This window comes from Chrysemys picta, chromosome 10 (assembly GCF_011386835.1).
Source record: "Chrysemys picta bellii isolate R12L10 chromosome 10, ASM1138683v2, whole genome shotgun sequence".
NCBI lineage: Eukaryota > Metazoa > Chordata > Testudines > Emydidae > Chrysemys > Chrysemys picta.
Window position 1 is genome coordinate 69,002,876 of NC_088800.1, and position 24,727 is coordinate 69,027,602.

General features: G+C 43.0%; 3 protein-coding genes across 9 annotated transcripts in view; 2 read left to right on the top strand and 1 right to left on the bottom strand.

The window, feature by feature from the left end:
• LOC135973815 (uncharacterized) overlaps window positions 1-24,727 on the bottom strand; it is a 1,510,190-nt gene that overhangs the window by 1,063,183 nt on the left and 422,280 nt on the right. The gene's annotated exons all lie outside the window — the stretch shown is intronic.
• Window positions 1-24,727, top strand: part of ABCC1 (ATP binding cassette subfamily C member 1 (ABCC1 blood group)) — a 104,506-nt gene that overhangs the window by 19,265 nt on the left and 60,514 nt on the right. For 2 of the 7 annotated variants that reach the window (XM_065558867.1, XM_065558868.1), the window contains exon 1: window positions 16,467-16,595. The exons of the other annotated variants lie outside the window; for them this stretch is intronic. In XM_065558867.1, the coding sequence (XP_065414939.1) occupies window positions 16,482-16,595 (114 nt within the window). In that variant the 5' untranslated portion in view covers window positions 16,467-16,481. Of the gene's footprint in view, window positions 1-16,466; window positions 16,596-24,727 lie in introns of those variants that run through there. 7 annotated transcript variants of the gene reach the window in all.
• LOC135973816 (uncharacterized) lies at window positions 18,141-20,281 on the top strand. The gene is made up of 2 exons (XM_065558895.1): window positions 18,141-18,717; window positions 19,712-20,281. Exons 1-2 carry the CDS (start codon window positions 18,141-18,143, stop codon window positions 20,185-20,187), a joined length of 1,053 nt encoding a protein of 350 aa, XP_065414967.1. The 3' UTR covers window positions 20,188-20,281.

The window sequence follows — 24,727 nt, forward strand, 5'->3', positions numbered from 1 at the left end:
TAAACAAATCCATTTTTTTCAATCTTTCCTCATAGGTCATGTTTTCTAGACCTTGAATAATTTTGTTGATCTCCTCCGGACACACTCCAGTTTGTTCACATTTTTCCCAAAGTGTGGTGCCAAGGACTGGACACAGTACTCCACTTGAGGCCTTACGAGTGCTGAGTGGAGTAGAAGACTTAGATTACATTGTTGACTCAAGTTTAATTTGTGATCCACTATAACACCAGATCCTTTTTCCTTAGTGTTCCTTCCTAGGCATTAGGCAATGATTTCGCATTTTGTCATTTGTTCAATTGATTATTCCTTTCTAAGTGTAGTACTTTGCATTTGTCCTTATTTGAATTTGATCCTATTTATTTCAGACCATTTCTCTAGTTTGTCAAGATCATTTTGAATTCTAATCCTGTCCTCCAGAGCTTTAGCAACCCCCTCCCAACTTGGTATTGTCCACAAACTTTATAAGTGTACTCTCTGTGTGATTATCCAAATCATTTATGAAGATATTGACTAGAATTGGGCCCAGGAGAGATGCCCGTGAGACCCCACTCAATATGCCTTTCCAGCTTGACTTTGAACCATTGATAATTTCTGAGTACAGTTTTCCAACCAGTTGCGCACCCACCTTCTACTAGTTTTGTCTAGGGTGGATATATTTTCTTAGTTTGCTTGAGAAGGTCATGTGAGACAGTATCAAAAGGCTTAATAAAGTTTAGATATACCACATCTACTACTCCCCCCTTCCCCCCAATCCACAAGGCTTATTACCCAGTTAAAGAAGATTAAGTGGCTTTGACATGTAGGGTCCTGCAAATCTGCAGATATCCATGGACCATGTTTTCTGATTATGGATGGATGCGGATCCAAATTTTATATCTAGAGCCCTGCAAATCTGAGAACAGCCGCTTTATATTTGTAGACTATGTTTGTGGATCGGATGTGGATACAAATTTTGTATCCACGCAGGGTCTATTGACAGGATTTGGTCTTGACTGTTGACTTCCATGTTGACAGTTACTTATCACCTTATTTTCTTCTAGGTGCTTACAAATTGATTATTTGCTCCATTATCTTTCCGGGTACGAAGGTTAAGCTGACAGGTCTATAATTCCCTGGGTTGTCTTCATTCCCCTTTTTATAGATAGGTACTATACATGTCCTTTTCCAATCCTCTGGGATCTCTCCTTGTCTTCCATGAGTTCTCAAAGATAATTGCTAATGGCTCAGAGATCTCTTCAGCTGGTTCCTTAAGTATTCTAGGATGTATTTTGTCAGGCCCTGCTGACTTGAAGACATCTAACTTGTTAAAAATTACGGTACTTGTTCTTTCCCTATTTTAGCCTCAGATCCTACCCCATTTACCCTGATGTTTCCTATGTTAGTCGTCTGACCACTGCTAACCTTTTTGGTTGAAAACTGAAACAAAAAAGGCATTTAACATTTTGGCCATTGCTCTGTTGTTGTCTTTCCCTTATCAATGAATAATGGGCCTACCCTGTCCTTGATTTTCCTCTTCTTGTAATGTATTTGTAAAATGTTTCTCTGTTACCTTTTATGTCCCTAGCTAGTTTAATCTTGTTCTATGCCTTGGCCTTCCTAATTTTGTCCCTGCATGCTTGTTTATTTTGTTTGTTTTTTTGTTTTTAAATATAACCTTCATATAACTTGACCCAGTTTCTACTTTTCTGGTTTGACTCTTGAGTTTCAGGTGGTTGAAGATCTCCTGTTTAAGCCGGAGTGGTCTCTAACCACACTTACCGTCTTTCCTGCTCATTAAGCGCTCTGTGGAGTTTGAAAGTTGGTCTCTTCCACCAGTAGAAGTTGGTCCAGTACCTCATCCAGTTGGTCTCCGCACCTCGTCTCTCATATACTGGGACCAACAAAGCTACAACAACTCTACAATAAACTTGTTCGACCTACTGGAAGGATAAAGAGTCCTAAGCAAAAAAAAATACATGTAAATAGTAATCATATCTAGCTCTCTTCATCACAATCATCTCAGTGTGCTTTATGCAGGAGGTCAGAATCATTATCCTCATTTTATAAATGGAGAAACTGAGGCATAGGTAGATGAAATTTGACTTGCCAAAGGTAACCTAAGAGGCTATTGGCAGAACTGGGAATTAAACCTAGGTATTCAGAGTGCTGGTCTTCTTGTGTGTTGTGGTATTGTGGGTTATGAACGTTGACAGGTATCAAGGCAGAGGAAGAAGTAGACAGTAAAAGATGCATATAGATATCTGAATGGAGAGGTACATGTACCTTTTTATAGACTAATATGTGATGGCTGTAGAGAACTCAAGGTGGCAAAGAATTTACACTGATGTTTTCTTGACAGAATAATTATATCAACTCATGGAGAAACTTCTTGCTCCTATTCACTTGCTCCCCCCCCCCTTAACTACATAAAATTAGATTATATTCTACAGTCTTCTGACTAGGGGATCTACCTGAAAATGTAGTAACTTGTTTACATTAGCCAGAGTTTAATAAAATCAACACTGCAGATCTAGATACCACTAGTTAGTTATTGGAAACAAGAAATCATTCTATGGAATAAATGGAAATGTAAAACAATGGCTGCTAAAATTGGACACTTTCTTGAGGGAACATAACCTGAAGATGTCAAATTTACTTTCTAGATCATTATTTGGCAACATGTCTAAGTGAAATAGTAATAACAGTACGTTAGTGCATTAGTAATAATGGTCTGGAAAATGAACATTTGGTCTCAACTGGATTGTGAAAGGCAAACAGACTGGAAGAGCTGGTAATTCCGCTTAATGAAGGCAATTCCTGCAAAAAGATGCCTCAAGGTTTTGTTTAATTTTAATAGTAGTAAGATACTGCTTACTTTGTACCATGGTGGTTCCTGTATATGCTAACTTATGCTGGCTTCTTTAGTAATGTTTGATGTAAGAGGACATAAAGTAATGAGAGCACTTTGAGATTGAGTTGGTGTCTCTTGTTCTTATTTGTTTTCACTTCTCAGTGATTTTTGTGTCATTTGGGTTCACGCTTGTTTGCAGGTGTTTAGGGTTCTCTCCCCACACTAAACTCTAGGGTACAGATGTAGGGTCCTGCATGAAAGACCCCCTAAGCTTATTTCTATCAACTTAGGTTAAAAACTTCCCCAAGGCACAAATTCTTCCTTGCCCTTGGACGGTATGCTGCCACCACCAAGTGAGTTAGATGGATTCAGGAAAAGGACCACTTGGAGTTCCTGTTTACCCAAAATATCCCCCCAAGCCTCTTCACCCCCTTTCCTGGGAAGGCTTGAGAGTAACAAAGGTGAGCACCCTCGGGTTTTTAGGACACTAAAAACCCCAATTAGATTGTTAAAAAACAGAACTTTATTTTAAAGGAAAGTAAAAGAAGCACCTCTGTAAAATCAGGATGGAAGGTAATTTACAGGGTAATCAGATTCAAAACACAGAGGATTTCCCCTCTAGGCAAAACTTTAAAGTTACAAAAACAGGGATAAACCTCCCTTGTAGCACAGGGAAAATTCACAAGCTAAGACAAAAGATAATCTAACGCATTTCCTTGCTATTATTTACTATTTCTGTAATATTAAATGCTTAGTTCAGATATGGCTTTAGGAGATGTATTTTCCCTGCCCTGGTTCCTTGCTGACCCAGAGAGAACAAAGGAACACAAAAAACAGATTCCCCCACAGATTGAAAGTATCTTCTTCCCTTATTGGTCCTTTTGGTCAGGTGCCAACCAGGTTATCTGAGCTTCTTAACCCTTTACAGGTAAAGGAGGGATTTTATGCTACTCTTAGCTCTATGTTTATGACATGCCGCCCCCACAAATCACAGACAGTGCTGGACAGCCTGCTTCACACTGGCTGTGATTTCTTCCTGGAGCTCTAGGAGAAAACAGAATTAATAAGACACACGCACGTCTAGATATACTACTGATTATATAAAACCTAACAATATTTTCCACATTTCAAGGATGATTTTAACCAGTTGATTCTGGGAAACTTTCACAGGAGAGTGCATCAGCCACTTTGTTAGAAGCTCCTGAAATGTGTTGTATTTCAAAATCAAAATCTTGGAGAGCTAAACTCCACTGAAGAAGTTTTTTGTTCTTGTCCTTGACGGTATAAAGCCACTTCAGCGCAGCATGGTCGGTTTGCCCGTGGAAACGCCGTCCCCAAACGTATGGGCATAGCTTCTCCAGTGCGTATACAATGGCGTAACATTCCTTTTCGCTGATTGACCAGTGGCTTTCCATCTCAGACAGTTTTTTGCTGAGAAACGCGACAGGATGGAATTCTTGATCCAGTCCTTCCTGCATTAAAACTGCTCCCACACCACGCTCAGACGCATCTGTAGTTACTAGGAGAGGTTTGTCAAAGTCTGGGGCCCTTAGCACAAGGTCAGTCATGAGTGTTGCTTTAAGCTGATTAAAAGCCTTCTGACACTCTTCAGTCCACTGAACTGCATTTGGCTGTTTTCTTTTTGTTAGATATGTCAGTGGGGTGGCGATTTGGCTGTAGTGTACTGCTTGCTATGCCCTAACATGGGCCCTGGCTTTTAATCTACTGGATATGCAGAAAAACAGTTGTTGTGGCACAGATGGGTTGTGGAATTTTTATAGCGGGGGTGGGGGGAGGGGAAGAGTTCAGAAAGAAAAAGGTTGGGAACTCTGCTGTTACACCATTTTACTTCAGCTGACCATGGAGGATCAGATGTGTCCATAACTTGGGACCAAGACCAAATACAGGACATTAAAAAAAAAAAAAAGAGAGAGAGAGGAAACTGGAAGCTTTAAACAGTGTTGGGCTACCTTTAACATAAGTTTTTATAACCTCATTCTCATGACTCAGTTGTTGGTTTTTACAGTAATGAAAGCCAGAAGCAGGATAAAAGATTAGTGTGGGATGGAAGCAAATTTATGTTTAAATGAGGGAAAAGTTGAGAGTTAGATCACCACCACACCCGTCTGAGCAGCCTCAGCAGAGAAACTAAAGATTTGAGTGTGCAAAGAAATTGTTACCATATCTCTGTCAATCTAGAAGTAGATTACTTCAGGACAGAAGTGGGGAAAGTGTAGCTTGATGACCTTCCTCCATCTCTACTGTTGTTTTAAGTAGAGGAGATCAGTCTTTATGGCCTTCAGTTCAAATGAGCACTTTCAAGCTCACTTCAAAAATGTATAAGGAAAAAACTTGTCCTGGCGTGTTCTTTCTTTCTCTCTCTCTCTCTCTCTAGCTGCTGGTGCTGTGTGTGTTTAAAAAGCCTTGCTAATTCTGGCTTGTGTGAAGGTTAATCTAGGTTGCAGTGAAGTTGTTCTGTGCCGTGTCTCAAAAAAGCTTCCCACAAGGCCTGACCTTTTGCTTACTTTTGATGGGCTCATATTAGCAACCGTTGGAAAGAGGAGGGGAAGATAACACTGGTCTGGTAATCATTTGTAGCTTTAGGTCCTATAAACTACCTCTTCCTTCTATGTCACAAGAAGCTACAAAAACTTGAAGCCCTCTGTATAGTGTGACCTGAAGACTTGGTATCTTTGCTGTCACTTTAGTTACGACATCAGGGAGGCTAACACAAAAGACTTACTTAGATGCAAAGTAATGAAGGCACAACTTATCTCCGTATGTCTTTAATTGATCATGGTTTTAAAATCAAAGAGAGTTTCCCAGAATAATCTAAAAATATGGGCCTTAAATGACACATGAATGACAGATGGCCAAGTGTCTCATCTAGCTGTACCATCAGACAGCAGGATGTGGGGCTGTTAAACTGTCTATAGATGGAGGATAAGTATTTATATTTTGAAAGTTTGTCTTTTTTGTCACAATTTCCCAGAAATTAAGAACACACAATGGACCGGAGGCTTTTTGATTCTTGGATTACAATGGCTAATTGTAGTGGCATGTAAAATCATGGAAATTGCTCTACTTCCCATTTTTTTTCAGCTTGGCTAAGCATAAAATGCTGCTTTTTTATTGTTGCTCTGTTTACATTTAATTATGTTACTATTTCAGTGGATGCAATATTTTGTCACAGGACTTTTAATCCTTATTTCTTTGGCACTACATCAGGATCAAAGCAGAGTATGAGGAGAGCTTGATGTTTTGGGATCTCCATGAAAGGAAGTATGGTCTAGTGGTCAAAGCACAAGACTGGGAGTCAGGAGATGCATGTTCTATTCTTGGCTGTGCTGCATACTTGCTGTGTTAGCATTATGCAAGTCTGTGCTTTGGAGATCTTTTTGCTGGAAGGAGTTCTAGAAATGTAAACTTGCATTTTGAAGATTATAAATGAATAAGAGAACCCATAAGGGTAGAGTCTGTTATAAATTTCCTGTTCCTTGGGGCACTTGTAGTGAAAGTAAACAGTAATAGACCAGATGGATTATTGTTTCCTATCTCTTGCCAAATCCCATTTTATATTTCTGTTGGAGCATGTCTTGATATTTAGCTGTTTTCCTTAAGCATTTTAGTTTTATTTTGAAAGACATTAATGATGAGCCTTGTTTCTGTGTTTAGAGGCGCTCTGTATTCGTGACAATATTAAACAGTGAAAGTAAACAATAGTCGTCTCTAGACTTTGAGTTCAGAGTGACTCAGGAATGTGGAGGTGGATGGGATGAAGCTCATCCCTCAACACCTTCTCTCTGTCTAAGGCTCCTGAACAATCACACCCAACACGACTATCAGTGACATTAAGGAGAATCAGCTGGAAGGCTTGCTCATGAGAACACAGGCCTTGTCTTCGCTGACACAAAGTTGGTTTTTGTTTTTTACGGTGAGATAAATAACACAGGTTAGTTGCCTTATCACCATAAAACACTAAATGGAGACTTAGGTACTTGTCCTGTTTACTGCAAGGTAGCTAGGTGAGGCCAATACTGTACCCACAACCGTGGCTGACATCACCTAGTTTTTCCTCTGGGTAAAACTACAGTGCCTTGTCTCCACTATGTTTTCAGCGTGAGATAGCCAAAGTGCATTAGTTACGTGGTAAAAACACATCTACCGTATTTGTATTTTATTTTTTGGTCAGTGAGGACATGGTCTGAAACTCTCATGAAGGCCTAAACTTGAAACCCCATGTGCCATTAGAGCATCACCCTATTTTTAATTACTTAAAATGAGAAACGTTCATGGCAATCTCCCTTGTTGGAAGCTGGGGAGTGAACAGGGAGAAGTAGGTTTATCTTGGCAGGCTGTTACCAGCCTGATGGGCTGTTTGATAATTTGGTGGCAGTGTGGCACTCTGCGTGTGCGTGAGCGAGCATATATGGAAGAAGCAATCTGCATATTTCATAAAGAAAGGGGGGCCCTACAAAAAGTCTCTCACCATCAAATAAGCAGCTAATCAGATGGAGTGTTGGTCCACAGGTTTACTGTATGTGATCAGTACTATAGTTCTACATAATTGATCATTAGTAATAAAGTAAACAATACAGAATCTTTTGGAAATCTGGGAGCAAACTCGAGCGTTTGGGTGAATAGAATTCTTTTCTGTATACTTTTAAAAACAAGAATGATGCAAATTACTCCTAGCGCCCGCTTCCATACCCTTATTATACATAATATGTAGCTACAAAAATGCATTTTTAAATTGTATAAGTATCTTGAACACTTCCTCTACTTGTCTAGATAGAGACTTGAATGCTTGTTATAAATTATCTTCTGACTCCTAGTAAACTGCAGTCAGTCTTTCTTATTGCATATGGTTGGTATAACAGCACACCATTCTTCTGTGTAAAAAGGTTATTCAACAGTTAATGTTGCCTTTAAAGAGTTTTCATTATTATTTTATTATTACAGTACTTAGAATATTGCAGCAATCAAAATGAACTTCTGTTTCCAGATACAGAATCTGGAAGAGTGTGCAATCTAAATAACATGACAGATGACTGGCTTTTGTAAAAATTTAAGTCTTTTTAAAAACTATTTAAGAAGGACTTAACTGGTTTACAAATCTTTGCCAAATTAATATCAAACAAACAATCATTACAACAATCATTTAAATGTTTGTTTAAAGAGACTTACAGGAAAATAGTAATCCAATCTCTGTTTAACAGGGAGACCATATTGAGTCATTACATCGGCTGTAACATCATTCCTAGTGATGATTTTTTTTTTTTAATTGAGTGAAATCTCTGATTAACATTTCACAGACATACCTGGTATGTTAAATGTGTAATTAATCAAAAAATTGAACAGGTTTGCTGTTGTGTTGTGTTGTGTTGGTTTTTTTTTTTTTTTTTTTTTTTTTTGCAAGTGAACATACTTTGTATGAGTTTTGAATAAAAGGTAACCAAACATGTAAGTGTCTTTGTCCTCTGTCTATTTGGCTGGGTACATAATCACTACCTTCCTTGTGTTGTGTTTTTTGTTTTGAACCATTCCTCTATGGTTGGACTATTTTTCTTTTTCCAGTGAGACTATATCATAGCCGAGCAGCTACAATATGAATTCCTCATTTCATTTTGGGTCACCCCTCCTTCCCCGACAAGCCCCAGGAGAATTACCAAAGGATCACTTGGTAATAAATCAATAATTTGTGATATTTGATTACAGATTGCACCAAGTACTCTTTAATAACTGGACATTCCCACCATATATGCATAAAATCCCTTCATCACAATTTGTCCAATATTTGTTCCCATTCAGTGTCTATTTTTTAACCTGACTGGTGTGACGTACCATTGAAACAGTATCTTAAAGAATTTTTTTTTATTATTATGCACAAACTAAGGCTGCTGGTCCTCTTTTCCAGATCAAACTCCATTCCTCTGGGGAAATTTGTATATGCAGGTCCTCTTCCCAGCGTGTCATATATGCACATCCTTCTTCTTTTTTTTTTTTTTTTTAAGAAAGTTGACTTCAAAGATTGATCTAAATTATTTTTTATGTTTCAGACCTGACCAGACACCTTGCTTCTATTAAAGTTAGCTTTCTGTATGAAAGGTATTGGTACCATGGGAGAGTAGGCCAGTGAAAGTTAGTTTTGATCTCTAAATAAATTAGAAAAGTTTCTTTCCTAATCTTGAAAATTCTCTGGTTTGTGATTTGGTTAAAATCTGGATTATTTGCAATGGGTGTCATTGGCGAGAGAAAATAATTTCTCTAATTCTATTCCAAATCCAGAGTCTCCTCTGCTAAAGGATGTGTATACACTTCTGGAGGGCGTGATTTTGTTGTTAATCCATGGTAACCTAGCAGCGTTTACACTGCCACAATTTTCTTGTTCAATAAAGACCCAGAGTTTGTTGGTATAGAGCACCCCTAATCCACTACTGATTTGAGCTATCTGTCTTAATAGTACCATAGAATATTTGAAAGAGCTAGTCCATCCTGTTTAATGGGACTGTACAAAATATCTGCACTCACTTTTGGTCTTTGCTTATTCCATATAAATTCTAACATCCTCTGTATTCCTGCTAGGGTTTTATCTGGGATGATCACAAGAAAGACTTTGAAACAGGAAAAGTGACCCTTGGCAAAACATTAATTCTTCTCAAGCAAGAAATTGCATCCATCTTTCAACACGCCATATCTTTTTTTCATCTGCTGAAGTAGTGGTTTGACATTTAAATCAAAGAGCTCTTCTAGATTAAGATTTGAATTCCCTGCTATCTAATAGAACTTGTTGCTCATTTGTACCCTAACGTTTTCATGGTCTGGCAAATTTGTAGCTAGCATTTCAGATCTGGCATAATTTACCTTAATTCCAGACGCCTTGTCAAAATCATGACTTCTTTAAAGACTAATTTTTGGGAAATATTTGAGTTAGATAATTTTTTTTTTTTACCTCATCTGCATCTAAAGCTGTTCTCTGCTGTGCTCCTGCAAGAGAGACTCCTGTGAGAGATTCATTGTTCCTTATCTGCTATGCAAAAGGCTCAGTAGCCAATGCAAAAAGTAAAGGAGACAGTGGACTTCCCTGCCCAGTCTCTCTCTAAGGCTACATCTTCATTACCCGCCTGAATCGGCGGTTAGAAATCGATCTCTCAGGGATCGAATTATCGCGTCTCGTCGGGACGCGACAACTGATCCCCGAATCGACGCGCGTACTCCACCAGCGCAGGTAGGAGTAAGCGCCATCGACGGGGAAGCCGCGGCGGTCGATTTGCCGCCGTCCTCACAGCGGGGTAAGTCGGCTCGGATACGTCGAATTCAGCTACGCTATTCGCGTAGCTGAATTTGCATATCTTAAACCACCCCCCCCCCCCAGTGTAGACCTAGCCTCAGTCTGTTGAATGAAAGGTTTTCTCCGTGTCAAGTGAGAACACAAGAAATGTCTTTTTTTTCGATCAGGCATCAGGATGATGAGTCTGCAGCTGACACCAGAAACCAGTCTCTTATAACTGATGTGACCATGCATGTATCTGGCTTTTAAATCCAAAAATAAAATACTGACATACTTAGGGGTCTGATTTACGTGCTGTTGTGCTTTGCTGAACCCCAAGCCCCTGTACTCTCCCATGAACACTTGGACATTTTCTCACAACCCAAAAGGTACATTCTCCACCTCTGGGACCTTAACCCCCGTCCCTAGGGGTAGATTAGCATCTGATCATTTGAGTTCCTGGGGAAGGATTTCCACAGAACCACTAAGGGATCTTCATCTCCTCTTTATTTTTCTCCAATCTCATCCATCTCTCAGACTCAACATAATTACTCTTTGCCTGGTCATTCTTGTTGACTTCCAGGAAGTCCCTTCCAGTTAATCTTTAGGTTATTGCTCAGGTATCTGAGTTCTCTTGTTCAGCTACACTTCTGCCGTTGCCAGTACAGTCTCTAGAGTCATTTTCTTTTTTTCTTTTTCTCTCTTCCTTTTCCTAGGTTTCATAGTCTGCCTAGAGTTTTTCAGCAGCTTGTCTTCAGTTACTACCTCTGGAGTATCCAAATGCACGTCTGAGATTTGAATTTGTATTCAAAGTGACTGGAGTGTATTTTTTTGCTTATTTAAAGTCTCTTACTGTATAATACTGATTTTGGAAGCTGAATGAGAGTTTAAGTTCCCACCAGTAGAGGATATTTACCGCCTTGAGTGCTGCTGTAGTTTCCCTCTGCTCTTTTTTTTTCTTTTAAAGTAAGGAGAGAATTCATGGAAAAATTGCAGCTTGTGGTAGCACTTGTCATGGTAGAATGCTCCAGAATGCCATTCTGGCACTTTTTTTGGGAATCAGAAAGGCATTTATGTACTTCTGATAATTTGTCTTTATCTTTACCTTGTGGTGTGCCTGGCTGACATGCTTTGGTCAGTGACTCGACCTGTCGGTCTGAAATCATGCGTTCTGGCCATTCTTTTTTTAAGGACTTGAGCACTGGCTTGTGGCCTTTGAGTATGAGCTCTGAATGTTCTCTGGCTTTTCTCATAATTAATTTATTTCTGCTGCTAGTCATGACATTTCACAATTAGATCTTTTGGTCTATTACAAGACCAAGGCAGGGGAAGCACCACTCTATGTGCTTTCTCTGCTTTTACCTCTTCCAGAGAACTCAGATGTAACAACTCCATAGTTAATTTTTACATACCAGATTTTTACATTCCTCCTTCAGCATTTTCAAGCATTCTCTTAATTCTGATATGTTTTTTTCTCACTCTGTAAAAGCCTTTTTAAAATTAAAATCCATGTGTTCAGGTTAGATGAAATGAGACACCAGATTGCCTTAATTCAAACTATTGTCTTTAGAAATTTGAACTTCTGTCTGGCATTTTAAAGAAGGCATGCAACAAGATTTTTGCATGCAAGGCATGATCTAAAAAATGGCATCCTCCATGCAGTGTGACCTTGCACACACTGTGTGGAAGAAGCAATTTTGTTTTACATGTGTGTTTGGGGGCTTGATGGAATCAGATCCAGTTGGGCAACGCACAGCCAGTCGGGTTTCTGTTGTCAAGGGCTTTCCAGTTGCAAGACTGAGAACATCCAGTTCATGTTTGTTATGGCATTGAGGTCACTGCATTATAAGGTAACGGGAATTTTTGAAAGATCCTAGGGCCATTAGGTGCCCAACTAACTTGGAATGAGGAACTTGTCTTCGTCTGTTAGTACCACACCTTGCACTGATTCTGGTGCTGCTGGAGGGAGCTAATATAATTGCTTAATACACCTGAAAGATCACTTTAACTTTCGATGCAGTTTTTGTTGAATTGTGAGCATTTTTTTAAGTGTATGTAATGACAACTGTACAAGAAAATGTGAAAGGGAGGGTGGGGTGGAGAGGGAGGAGCCAGGGTAGTCTATAGTGTGACATGCAGAGGTTTGTGTAATGCCATCTCCACTAATACTGTTTATGGGATGAATGTCTGTTTCTTGAGTACATGAGTACTAGTAATGAAACAGCAGAGTCTTTGTAGGCAGCAGATATGGGTTAGCAAATTGTATGGAGTTTTTTCTCTTCTATGTCTGGAGTCTTTTCTATCATGATTAAATTCTAATATCTGTCCACCTGTAGCCTCTTATAATTAACCTAAATAAATAAGCACTTTAGGGCAAGGACTTTACTCTAGTTTCTAGCATCTTGCATGATGGGATCCTGATCCCTAAGTGGGACCACTAGGTAATACTTTAATAGAAAGCCAATATTAAACCTCATGTGAATGTTCCAGCATGTGGGATGGAAGTTTATCACTTGGCCCTTAAGTCTCCCTGCCCACTTCCTCTTCTCACCATTGCTGCTGCTGCTCCTTGCACACTCGTGCTTCCCTGTCCAGTTTACTTATGACCTGTAAGCTCACGTTTTAGACACTTGTGTATAATTTTTGAAAGCGTAAATCATACACCCAAAACACTTAGGCTTAGAGCTAACAAGAAGAAAACTGAATGGGGGATTGTGTAGTGAGGGTGCTGAAAACACCTGCCTAACACCTGGTCTACACATAACAGTTACATTGACCTAGCTATATCACTCAGAGATGGGGAGAAATTTTGTGCCCTGGGCATGATGTTGTCTACCTAACCCCCACTGTAGAAACAACTAGACTGATGGAAGAATTCTTCCAGTATCGATCTAGCTAGTGTGCCTCAGAGAGGAAGATTACCTACATTGATGGAAAAACCCTTCAGTCGACACAGGAAGCGTCTGAACTTCAGTGGTACAGCTGCAGCATCGTAGCTGAGCCGCTGTAGCCATGGGTGAAGACTAACCATGGGTGTGTAAAGAAATGTATAATGAACTTAGATAAATGTATACTAAATAATCTTGAAGTAGCTATTCTGTATTTAATAATGTTATAAGAAAATGTAAAAGGGAACTTTTCTTGTTGACGCAGTTTTCAAAGGTTGTGTTTAAAAAAAAAAAAATTTTTTTTTAATTGGTTGGAGTCTTATCTACTGTGGATTCTTGGTCTGTGTAGAAAGCCGGGCAAAACAAACCAGACAGTGTGATTTACTAGCCAGCTGTAGATCTCCCTAGAACGACAGACTAGGGAGGATGGATACTGACTGAACAGAGCTAGCCAACCCGTAACTCCAAGGCCACAAAAAGCAGATAAGTCAAAATAAGACAACTGTTGTAGGAAATAATGGAAAAATATGAAAGCAATGAAAGGACAGCTGGATTGAATAGGGAGGATAGCAAGGATTAAAAAAAGATAGATAAGGCGGTACCAATTAGAGTTTTAGAAGGTATCAGTTAAAGGGATATTGGATTAGGGTGTGTGTGAGTATATTTAGAATAGAATGTTCCAATAGTTTTAATAATCTGTGCCTATGGAGACAAGGTATAAAGGATGTGTGTTTAACAAAGGGAGGGTGAAGCAACACAGGAACCCCTACCAGATCACCATGGATTTGATTATAGAAACAGCCTACCTGTGCCCCAAGACAGAATAATTGATCCTGTTCTTTGTTTACTTGTGCTTTATGCTTAATTAAGGTGATAAGAAAATTTTAGGACGATATGTTGTTAAAACTTTAAACTAGTTAAGCTTAGTAGTTGGCGCAGACTCTGCACTTCACCCAACAGGTGTCTGGAGTGGAGTTCAGGAAGCGGGACTAAGGGAACCAACCCACCAACAGTGCCAATATTCTTCTGGCAAAGAGAGCTTTATCCAGTGTTCAAACTTATATGCCTAGCTCTCAAAGCTTTCAGGCTGCAGTGTAACCGTTTCAGTTCTTTGATACACTCACTTTCAGGTCAACAGTACTACCATCTTCTATGCATGTGTTGGAGAGGATACAAGTATGCTGGTAGAGTGGAGTACGATGATGGTCGAGGTCTAATGCTTAAATTGGCATGGTGTTGCATAGGAATGTTGCCTTAGTTTACAATGCCCTTTGTTTTTATTGTTTGGAATTACACGTGAAGTATCAGAACTCAGATTTTGTGTGTGTGTGTAAATAGATGTTTGTTTACAAAACACTGCATTTCAAGTTTAAACTGACTTTAAACAGTGGTGGCTTTAGATATTTAAATCTCAATCTGTGTTCATCACAAAGATTTATCTAATGTGGAATTTCAGTAGTTTTAAAATGTTTTTCCATTTAAGGTAGCTCATGAAACACCGCATTGATAACATACCTGGCAGCCTGCACCTCCAGAGCACTAGTTTACTTTCAAGCCTGCTGTGTGCAAGTTTAATTTTTTCCCCTCTGACAATGGAAATCTTGAACCACAGCATATTTTTAAAAGGATTATTGACATGAGAACAGTAGGCATGTGGCTGCTCCTTTAACAGCAGCTATTGCATGCCAGGGATGAAGTCAGCCAGCTACAAAGTCAGACATAGTTTTGAATGTTTATTCCCAAAATTAGACATATTTAGGACACAACTTTCCTTATTTTTTCTCCCATCTATGGAGGCAGATTAACATTTCATAGGGCTTGTCTACGCTGGCAAGTTTCTGCGCAGTAAAGCAGCTTTTTGCGCTCAAACTGCAAATGTGTACACACTGCCAAGCCACTTAGTGCGCAGAAACTCCTCTGTTGCAGTGCTGCAAAAAAAAAAAAAAAAAAAAAAAAAAAAACACCTCGACGAGAGTGTAAGGCTTTTTGCACAGAGGCTCCAGCACTCTATTGCCTGTGTTGACACTTGATTGCTTTTTGCACTGTAATTGGCCTCTGGAGCTGTCCCATAATGCCTCAAGTGACCGCTCTGCTCATTGTTTTGAACTTAGCTGCCCTGGAGACACGCACTCCTCCCCTTTCAAAGCACCACTTCTGACAGCCATTGAGTGCTGTGCTGATCTGCTCTGGGACACGCATATGGGACACAAACCATTAATGTGGAATGCTTATGTTGCTGAAAACAGAGGGGTGGGGGTGTGTGTGTGTGAGAGAGAGAGAGAGCGCGCGCGCTCAGGGAAGGAGGCGGGGGCTGAGGTCGGGGTTTCCCCCTCTTCCCTCTGCCTCAGGACTGGTTGCTTCCTGCCGCTGTCCGAACTTACAAGATGGCATGCTGACACGCTGTCCCCCAAAACAGTCTTGCTTCCCCCCCCTCCATACACACACACTCTCTGTCACACACTCCTCCCCCCCCTTCAGTTGAAAAGCAGCTGGCAATGTAGTAGGATGCCCATGGAACAATGGGATTGGGGAACGCTGTGCCTGCCCCATGAGGCATTGCAAACCCTTCCCAAAGCATCCTGCAGCCAGTTGCACAGTGGGATAGCTACCACAATGCACTGCCGTCTTTGCCATTGCAAGAGCTGCTAATGTGGATGCGCTCCACCATCACAAGGATCACAGTGTGGACACGCAACAGCAGTTTAATTCCAGCGTTTTAATAAAAGTGGTATATAGAGTGCTCTGACTCCGCAGCTAGAGCGCTCCTGGTACTCCACCTAGGCAAGAGGAATAACATTTGCTGCGCCTTGCTACGATGCCCGATTGTCAGTGTGGACGAGGTGTTGCATTACTGTGCTCTGATCAGCCTCCAGAAATGTCCCATAATCCCCTTAAATCAAGTGGCCACTCTTGTCACTGTTTTGAATCACTGTAGGAATACAGATATGCCCTTTGAAAGCTCAGTTTCTGACAGCTGGCTGCTTATCTGCTCTGAGACAAAGCAACCATTAGTGTGGAATGGGGTGTGTGTGTGTGTGTGTGTGTGTGTGTGTGTGTGTGTGTGTGTGTGTGAGAGAGAGAGAGAGAGGGGGAGGGGGAGGTCTGCTGCTGTCTGAACTTACAAGACAGCATGCTGACATGCTCTCAGCCCCCCAAAAACCCACTCTCCCCCCCCATGTACACACAACACACTCCCTGTCACACTCCACCTCTTTTCTCTCTTCCTCCCCCCCCCATTTGAAAAGCTCCCAATGCCGCTCCAAATGCCACAAATGTGGCCATGCCAGTGCACTTGAAGCTGTCAGTGTGGACAGACTGCAGCACTTTCCCTACTGTGCTCTATGAAGGCTGGTTTTAACTCAAAGTGCTCAAAGTACAATCTGCAACTGTAGCCATGCACTTAGTCTTGCTGCCAGCACCACCATCTTATCAGTCTAGGAAAGTTCAGACAGGAATTGCTTTCCAGTGAGTTGGTATTGTATGCATAGGCTTTATGGGGGAATCAACCATCAGAAGGAAGAGTTCAACACTCCATTCTGAATGGAAATACAGGACACTTCTGAGGAAATGCTTGACCCTTACTTTTCCAAACCTTATGCAGTTCCAGGTTTGATTAGTAGTTAGTTTTTCAGTGGGTCCATCTGAATGTTGGGTACCTGGTGCCAGTTTTGTTTCTTGCAAGAGTGCTTTTTCCTTAAATTGTGTGTGTTTGTTTTTTTTATTGAGGCCTTTTGTGCCTGTGGAAGGAGCTATTACTTGGCCCCAAGACCTGTTGTTTCAGTCTCCGCCTGCATATTGTGCTTGGTATAGTACAGACTTGGGACAGTATTTTTTGAAACCATAGAGCTAAAAATGTAAAATCTTTTAAAACAAATTAAAGCTTAGATTTTGGAGAAATTGGTGGTAGACTTGTTAAAAATCAATATATAAGAAGTACTTATCTGCTACTTTGCTGGGACTTTGACATTTTATTAAAATAATACAATAAAAACAAAACCAGCAGCCATCTCTGGAAAAATTGCTGCAAAATTCAATACTCAATGCAACCCAAGAAGTGAGGTTCCACACTAGATTTCCTTCTCCTGTGAACAGTGGGTCCCTTCCGCCCCTAATTTTTCCTATGGGACAATAATTTCAATTTGCAAACCACTTGCCGACAGCTTCAGTCAGAGCATTGCAAGCTATGAAGTTGCTGTTTTTATGAAGTAGTAATTCAACATGCATGTGGAGCTCTTTGTTATGCTAACAAGAAAAAAGTTTTCTCTTGAAAAATAGATGCATCAAGTGTCATTAGATGGGGTGAAAAATAAGAGCGGTTAATCTTTGGTGGTACCCACATGTGACTTGTTTTTGAGTAGCTACTGCCTCATTCCTTTTCTGAATCCAGCAGTAGAAATGCTATTTTGCCATATTTTACCACTATTACTCACTTGATTTGTCTTTAACTTCAGTTTATTCCACTAAGTTTTCTTTTTCTGCTACACTTTTCCTGACTTCCTTAGAGTCTTGATTTGCACTAAGGATGTGAAACTATGAAACTGACATGGACTGCAGGAGGTATAGATATTGTTTTTATTGCCCGTCTAACCTAAATGTGTTGAATTTAAATCAGCTGCTTGCTTCCTTTTCATCCTCTTCCCCACATTACTAAATTCTTATGCTGTATTCCTCCCATCCTCGCACCCAAGCCTTTAGCTGGCAGAAAAACTATTGCAGCACTTATTCACCCTCAAACCACAGTGATGATCTAGTATTAGGCCTGGTCTACACTAGGCGTTTATGTCGAAGTTAGCGCCGTTAAATCGAATTAACCCTGCACCCGTCCACACTGCGATGCTATTTAGTTCGACATAGAGGTCTCTTTAATTCGACTTCTGTACTCCTCCCCGACGAGGGGAGTAGCGCTAAATTCGACATGGCCATGTCGAATTAGGCTAGGTGTGGATGGAAATCGACGCTAATAGCTCCGGGAGCTATCCCACAGTGCACCACTCTGTTGACGCTCTGGACAGCAGTGCGAGCTCGGATGCTCTGACCAGCCACACAGGAAAAGCCCCGGGAAAATTTGAATTTGAATTCCTTTTCCTGTCTGGCCAGTTTGAATCTCATTTCCTGTCTGGACATCGTGGCGAGCACAGCAGCACTGGCAACGATGCAGAGCTCTCCAGCAGTGATGGCCGTGCAGTCTGGGAATAGAAAGAGAGCCCCAGCATGGACTGATCGTGAAGTCTTGGATCTCATCGCTGTGTGGGGCGATGAGTCCGTGCTTTCCGAGCTGCGATCCAAAAGAAGGAATGCAAAGATCTACGAGAAGATCTCTAAAGACATGGCAGAGAGAGGATACAGCCGGGATGCAACGCAGTGCCGCGTGAAAATCAAGGAGCTGAGACAAGGCTACCAGAAGACCAAAGAGGCAAACGGACGCTCCGGATCCCATCCCCAGACATCCCGTTTCTACGAGGCACTGCATTCCATCCTCGGTGCTGCCGCCACCACTACCCCACCAGTGACCGTGGACTCTGAGGATGGGATACTGTCCACGGCCGGTTCCTCAGACATGTTAGGGGACGGGGAAGATGAGGAAGGAGATGAGGAGGGCGAGGCAGTTGGCAGCTCTCACAACGCTGATTTCCCCGACAGCCAGGATCTCTTCATCACCCTTACAGAGATCCCCTACGAAGCGTCCCCAGCCATTACCCCGGACACAGAATCTGGTGAAGGATCAGCCAGTAAGTGTTGTAAACATCTAAACATTTATTTTTAACAAAACAGGAATATTAACAATTAAAAGAATGGGTTGTTCATGATTAGTGTGCCCTAGGCGCTTAACGGTTTAGTAAGGGGCAGTGCAAGTTTTGAAAAGAAATCTAGCAATGTCCGGTTTTCAGTGATTGTCCTGCACAAGCCGCTCTACTGTGTATTCCCTGCTACTGCAGCTACAGTAAAATGCGGTCTATATGTGCGGGGATAGAGCAGTAATCCTCCTGGGACATCTCGATGAAGCTCTCCTGGAGGTAACTTGAAAGCCGTTGCATGAGGTTCTTGGGGAGAGCGGCCTTATTGGGTCCTCCGAAGTACGACACGTTGCCGCGCCACGAGATTATCAGGTACTCGGGGATCATTGCTCTGCACAGCAGGGCGGCATACGGCCCTGGTCTTTGGAGGCTTTCCCGGAGCATTCTCTCTTTGTCGCTCTCGGAGATCCTCATCAGGGTGATGTCGGCCATGGTGACCTGCTTTTAATTAGGTAGGGGAATGTTAGTGTTGGGACTGCTTTCCCGTTCCTGTACAGAACTGTCACCGCTGGTTTGCAGCCACGCGGTGGAGGCGGGAGAGGGGCAGCCGAAAGGGATCATTCCCGGGGACAGCCGCGAGGGGGTGGGACAGGGGCAGAGTTCCCGCTTGCCGGATTGCTGGCAGCAGGGACTGACATTGATTTAAATGTGAAATGAGGCCAGTGGTAATATAAAAGTTTTAAACTGCCACAAGTGTACGGCTTACCATGTCTGCCTGCAACAGAAATTCCGTTGTGCTGCCTCGCTTCTCAAATGTGCTGTTCAAGACCCCAGGCACAGAATGCGAAGGCCGAGAATTCGACCTTGTGCTGAGTGCGCATGTGAAAGGTGCTGTGCATGGTCTTGTTCACAGAGAAAGACTATGTTCTTTGTTCACAACTACATTTATCTTTCAGAGGAATTCACTCCCTTTTTCCCATTTCCACAGCCCCGTCTGCGACTGTCTCACAACCTAGCCTGGAATCACACTCCCAGAGGCTAGCGCGGATTAGGCGTAGGAAGAAGAGGACACGGGAGGACATGTTCTCTGAGCTTATGGCCTCTTCCCAAGCCCAGGCAGCACAGCAGACCCAGTGGCGGGAGAACTTGACCCGAATGCACCAAGCCAACATGGATCGGGAGGAGAGGTGGCGGCAGGAAGACCAGCAGGCGACTCAAACGCTGCTTGGACTACTGAGGGAGCAAACGGACACGCTCCGGCGCCTTGTGGATGTTCTGCAGGAACGGAGGCAGGAGGACAGAGCCCCGCTGCAGTCCATCTCTAACCGCCCTCCCCCGCCACCAAGTCCCATACCCACCTCACCCAAAGTGCAAAGAAGGAGAGGCGGCAGAGTCCCTGCTAACTCTCACTCCACCCCTGCAGAGAGCTCTAGTAGCAGAAGGCTCTCATTTCCCAAAATTTGAAAAGTTCTTTCCTTCCCGCCTGACACAAGCCCACGTCCAAGTTTCACCTCCCAATGCCATGTGTAGTTGATAATAAAAAATTCGTTTCTGTTAACTACTGTTTCAATCATGTTCTTTTGGAGGAGGAGGGGAAAGGGGGTTGGAAATTGGACAGGACAGTCTCCTTTGGCAGGGTACATAGTCGGGGGCAGGCACAGCAGCAGGGCACATACACAGTGCAGTGATGCAGTGACTAGTTGCCCCGGTTAGTCTGGGAGGTTGTTTTGATGTAATGTTGGGGGGGGTGGGTTGCTCTGTGACTTTGTGGCGGGGGAGGGCAGTTACAGATCTTAAGCGCCGGTCCTTAGACAGGATCACAGAGCCACACAGCATGGGATCTGTAACCGTCCTCCCCCTGCCACAAAGTCAAATAGACCTCCCATACACACAGTCCCGATCAGGAGGGGTGACAGGCTCCGTTGAAACAAGCATCCCACCGCAGCGGAGCCTGTCAATCCTTGAGTTTAGAAGCTGCATTCGCATCACAACACTAGACCCGCCCCGCACCACAGTCTGCGTCCCAGTTTTAAAAAATTCCCGCTAAAACAGTATTAAAGAAAACGGTGTGCTTTAACAAAGTAGAACTATTTTTATTTCGACACGTGTGTTGGAGGGGGGGTGAAGGGGGTATGTAACTGGATAGGATAGTCAACATTACCTGGGTAAAGAAACGGGGGCAGGTTTAGCTTCTCAGTACACAAACTATAAAATCACAGGTTACCCTGCTCACTCAGGAACTTTGCTTTCAAAGCCTCCCGGATGCACAGCGCTTCCCGCTGGTCTCTTCTAATCGCCCGGCTGTCTGGCTGTGAGTAATCACCAGCCAGGCTATTTTCCTCAACCTCCCACCCCGCCATAAAGGTCTCCCCCTTGCTCTCACAGAGATTGTGGAGCACACAGCAAGCTGCTATAACAATGGGGATATTGGTTTCGCTGAGATCACAGCGAGTCAGTAAGCTTCTCCATCTCCCCTTGAGACGGCCAAAAGCACACTCCACCACCATTCTGCACTTGCTCAGCCGGTAGTTGAAGAGTTCTTTTTCAGTGTCCAGGGCGCCAGTATAGGGCTTCATGAGCCAGGGCATTAGCGGGTAGGCTGGGTCCCCGAGGATGACTATAGGCATCTCCACATCCCCAACAGTTATTTTGTGGTCCGGGAAGTAAATACCTTGTTGCAGCCGTCTAAACAGACCAGAGTTCCTGAAAACACGAGCGTCATGAACCTTGCCCGGCCATCCCACGTAGATGTTGGTAAAACGTCCCCTGTGGTCCACCAGTGCTTGCAGCACCATGGAAAAGTATCCCTTTCGGTTAATGTACTGGGTGGCCTGGTGGTCCGGTGCCAGGATAGGGATGTGAGTTCCATCTATGGCCCCACCGCAGTTTGGGAATCCCATCGCTGCGAAGCCATCTATGATCGCCTCCACGTTTCCCAGGGTCACTACCTTTGGCAGCAGTACATCAACGATTGCCTTCGCTACTTGCATCACAACAACCCCCACGGTAGATTTGCCCACCCCAAACTGGTTCGCGACTGACCGGTAGCTGTCTGGCGTTGCAAGCTTCCAGAGGGCTATGGCCACTCGCTTCTGTACACTCAGTGCAGCTCGCAACCGGGTGTCACTGCGCTTCAGGGCAGGGGACAGCAACTCACAAAGTTCCAGGAAAGTTCCCTTCCGCATGCGAAAGTTTCGCAGCCACTGGGATTCATCCCAGACCTGCAGCACTATGCGGTCCCACCACTCAGTGCTTGTCTCCCGTGCCCAGAATCGCCGTTCCACGGCATCAACATGACCCATTGCCACTGTGATGTCCTCGGCACTGGGTCGCCTGCTTTCTGACAGGTCTGTGCTACTCTCAGACTTCAGGACATCACCGCGGTGCCGTAGCCTCCTTGCCTGACTTTTCTGCATCTGCCTCAGGGAAACCTTTATGATAAGCTGCGAGACGTTGAGAGCGGCCACAACTGCAGCGATGGTCGCAGCGGGCTCCATGCTCGGAGTACAGTGGCGTCCGCGCTGTCAATGACTGGAAAAGCGCGCGAACTGTTTTCCCGCCGGCGCTTTCAGGGAGGGAGGGCGGGAGTGATGGACGGATGACGACAGTTTCCCAAAAGCACCCTCGACTCATTTTGTTACCCAGAAGGCATTGCCGGCTACACCCAGAATTCCAATGGGCAGAGGGGACTGCGGGAACTGTGGGATAGCTGACCACAGTGCACCGCTTCGAATGTCGACGCTATCACCGTTAGTGTGGACGCACAAAGTCGAATTACTGTCCTTAGTGTGGACACACACGTTCGACTTTGCAATATCGATTACAAAAATTCGATGCAAGTAAAATCGAACTACTCTCGTAGTGTAGACAAGGCCTTAGTGAGGAAACAGACTAGACTTACTGCCCCGGATGAACCTCCCAAGGACCGGATGTACCCAGTGACATTATGGAGCTTTCCTTTTGCTCAGCTTGTTAAAACTGGCCTCTGGATTAAGGGCTTTCCTGATTTTTGTGGCTGGGAAAAGCCTTCAGGAGTGAAGAAAAAACAAATTGTGTTTTCCTTGTTTCACAAATATCTAAAGTATTAAGATTTTCCCATAATCCAGTATGCTTAGTTACACTTGTCTGCTTAGTTCCTCATTTTCCTGACTCCTCTGTGTCTCTCTCCTCCTTTTGCCCTATCTTTTTATAAATCTTTTATTTTGCCTGCCTTGTATTTTCTTTCTCAGCCAAACTGATTACAAGGGTCTTTTTGTAGCCATATCAGTGTTGGATAATTCTCTGTGAAAATACTTTCATTTTCTCCCTCACTGTGGGCATGACGTCAATGGGAGTCTACGGGCTTTGAATCCAGCCTTAGAAAATGCATTGCTATTACAGCTGATGACTTCTAACAGCCGTCTAGCTCTTTTCTGAACCGTCTTGCCTTGCCTACACCTTTCTTGTTTACGCCTTTGCTTGACTCTTACCAACTGTATTTATCTCTGTGGCGTTTCCTTGTGTGATGTTTTGGGGATCACCCAACCAGTAAGGGGTTCTGTCTCTGCCTGCCATGTAACCGTAGGGGCCTTTTACTGTGCAGCTTTAGTTCAGAACCCTGACACCAGTAGCCTGTCCACAAGTGCAAGGTCTCACCCTGGCTTCCACCAGCCCGGTGACACCGACAGTCCCTCCGTTCAGAGTCTCCCCAAATCCGTCTCCCCAGATTGTTAGTTACCAGACAATTTGAACATTTCCCTTCTGGCTTGTCACCCCCGAAAGCATGAAACCAGCCGCACAGACACCAGCTTACTTTATCGTGCGCACTCCGCTCAGTTTGCACACCAGAGACTGCTTGGGATATAAATAAACAAAAGCTTTATTTAATAGCAAAATCCGATTCAAAGGTAGAATAGTAAGGAAAATAAACATAAAGATGCAACCTTAGGCTTTACATCTCTATACTGGAGAAAATCCCTTTTCTAATACAAGTTACCGATTGCCGTGGAACAATTTTCCAGCATAACCCCCATTCTAGAGGAGAGAGAGCGCTTCAGAGGCAGCCCCTACCAAGTGACTGTCCCTCAATTTCTGGATGAAGACCTCAGTTTCAAGCTCGTCTCTCCTTTTTTTTTTTTTTTTAAGTTGGTCTCTCTCTGATGGTGACTCATGCTTTTTCAGAATGGGAAATTTTAACTATCCTATCTGTCTTCTTCCACTAACTCTAATGGCCCATGATTTGTCTACACCTGGTTTGTAGGATGCTAGGTGCTTGGAACTAGTCTCGTCTGGTTGGGGAGGCAGTCTGTCCTGCTTGACTGCACCACAAGTTCTGAGCACAGTTTTTTGTATACACAAACACATACATTAATAATCAGTGTGTATACAACTCATAATGACCATCAAGTTCAGACCATTACAATTTAATAAAAGACCTTACTTGATATATTTTTATAGTAGAATAATACAGTACACAATCAGTTGGTTTAGCTCAGGGGTTCTCAAACGGGGGGTCGGGACCCATCGGGGGGGGTCGCAAGGTTATTACATTGGGGGGGTTGCGAGCTGTCAGCCTCCACCCCAAACCCCGCTTTGCCTCCAGCATTTATAATGGTGTTAAATATATAAAAAGGTGTTTTTAATTTATAAGGGGGGGGGGGGTTGCACTCAGAGGCTTTGCTATGTGAAAGGGGTCACCAGTACAAAAGTTTGAGAACTACTGGTTTAGCTGCTTATTTTTTGGCGGGTGCACCCCTCTGTTCTCCCCTTGGAGTCTCTGGGCTCTGATTGTCATACCTTGTATCCTTTTGCAAGGTATTTTGAGGTACAGCTATATGAAAGATACATGAATATGTAAGTCAGTTGAACTAAAAGTTACATGTATGTTTTCAGGATAACCTCCTGCCAGTGTATACATCAATAATGCATAGAGCACTTCTCTCTGTTCAGTGACATGGAAACAGTACAATGATTGGCTGCTAAGAAACCACTTTCCTGGTATGTTTTGTGGCAGGAGAAAGGTCAG

Excerpts from the sequence above, each read along its gene's own strand:
- LOC135973816 (XM_065558895.1), top strand. The coding sequence starts at position 18,141 with ATGCAGAGCTCTCCAGCAGTGATGGCCGTGCAGTCTGGGAATAGAAAG. Across the intron at positions 18,718-19,711 it reads ATCTGGTGAAGGATCAGCCA|CCCCGTCTGCGACTGTCTCA; the intron begins GTAAGTGTTGTA and ends CCATTTCCACAG.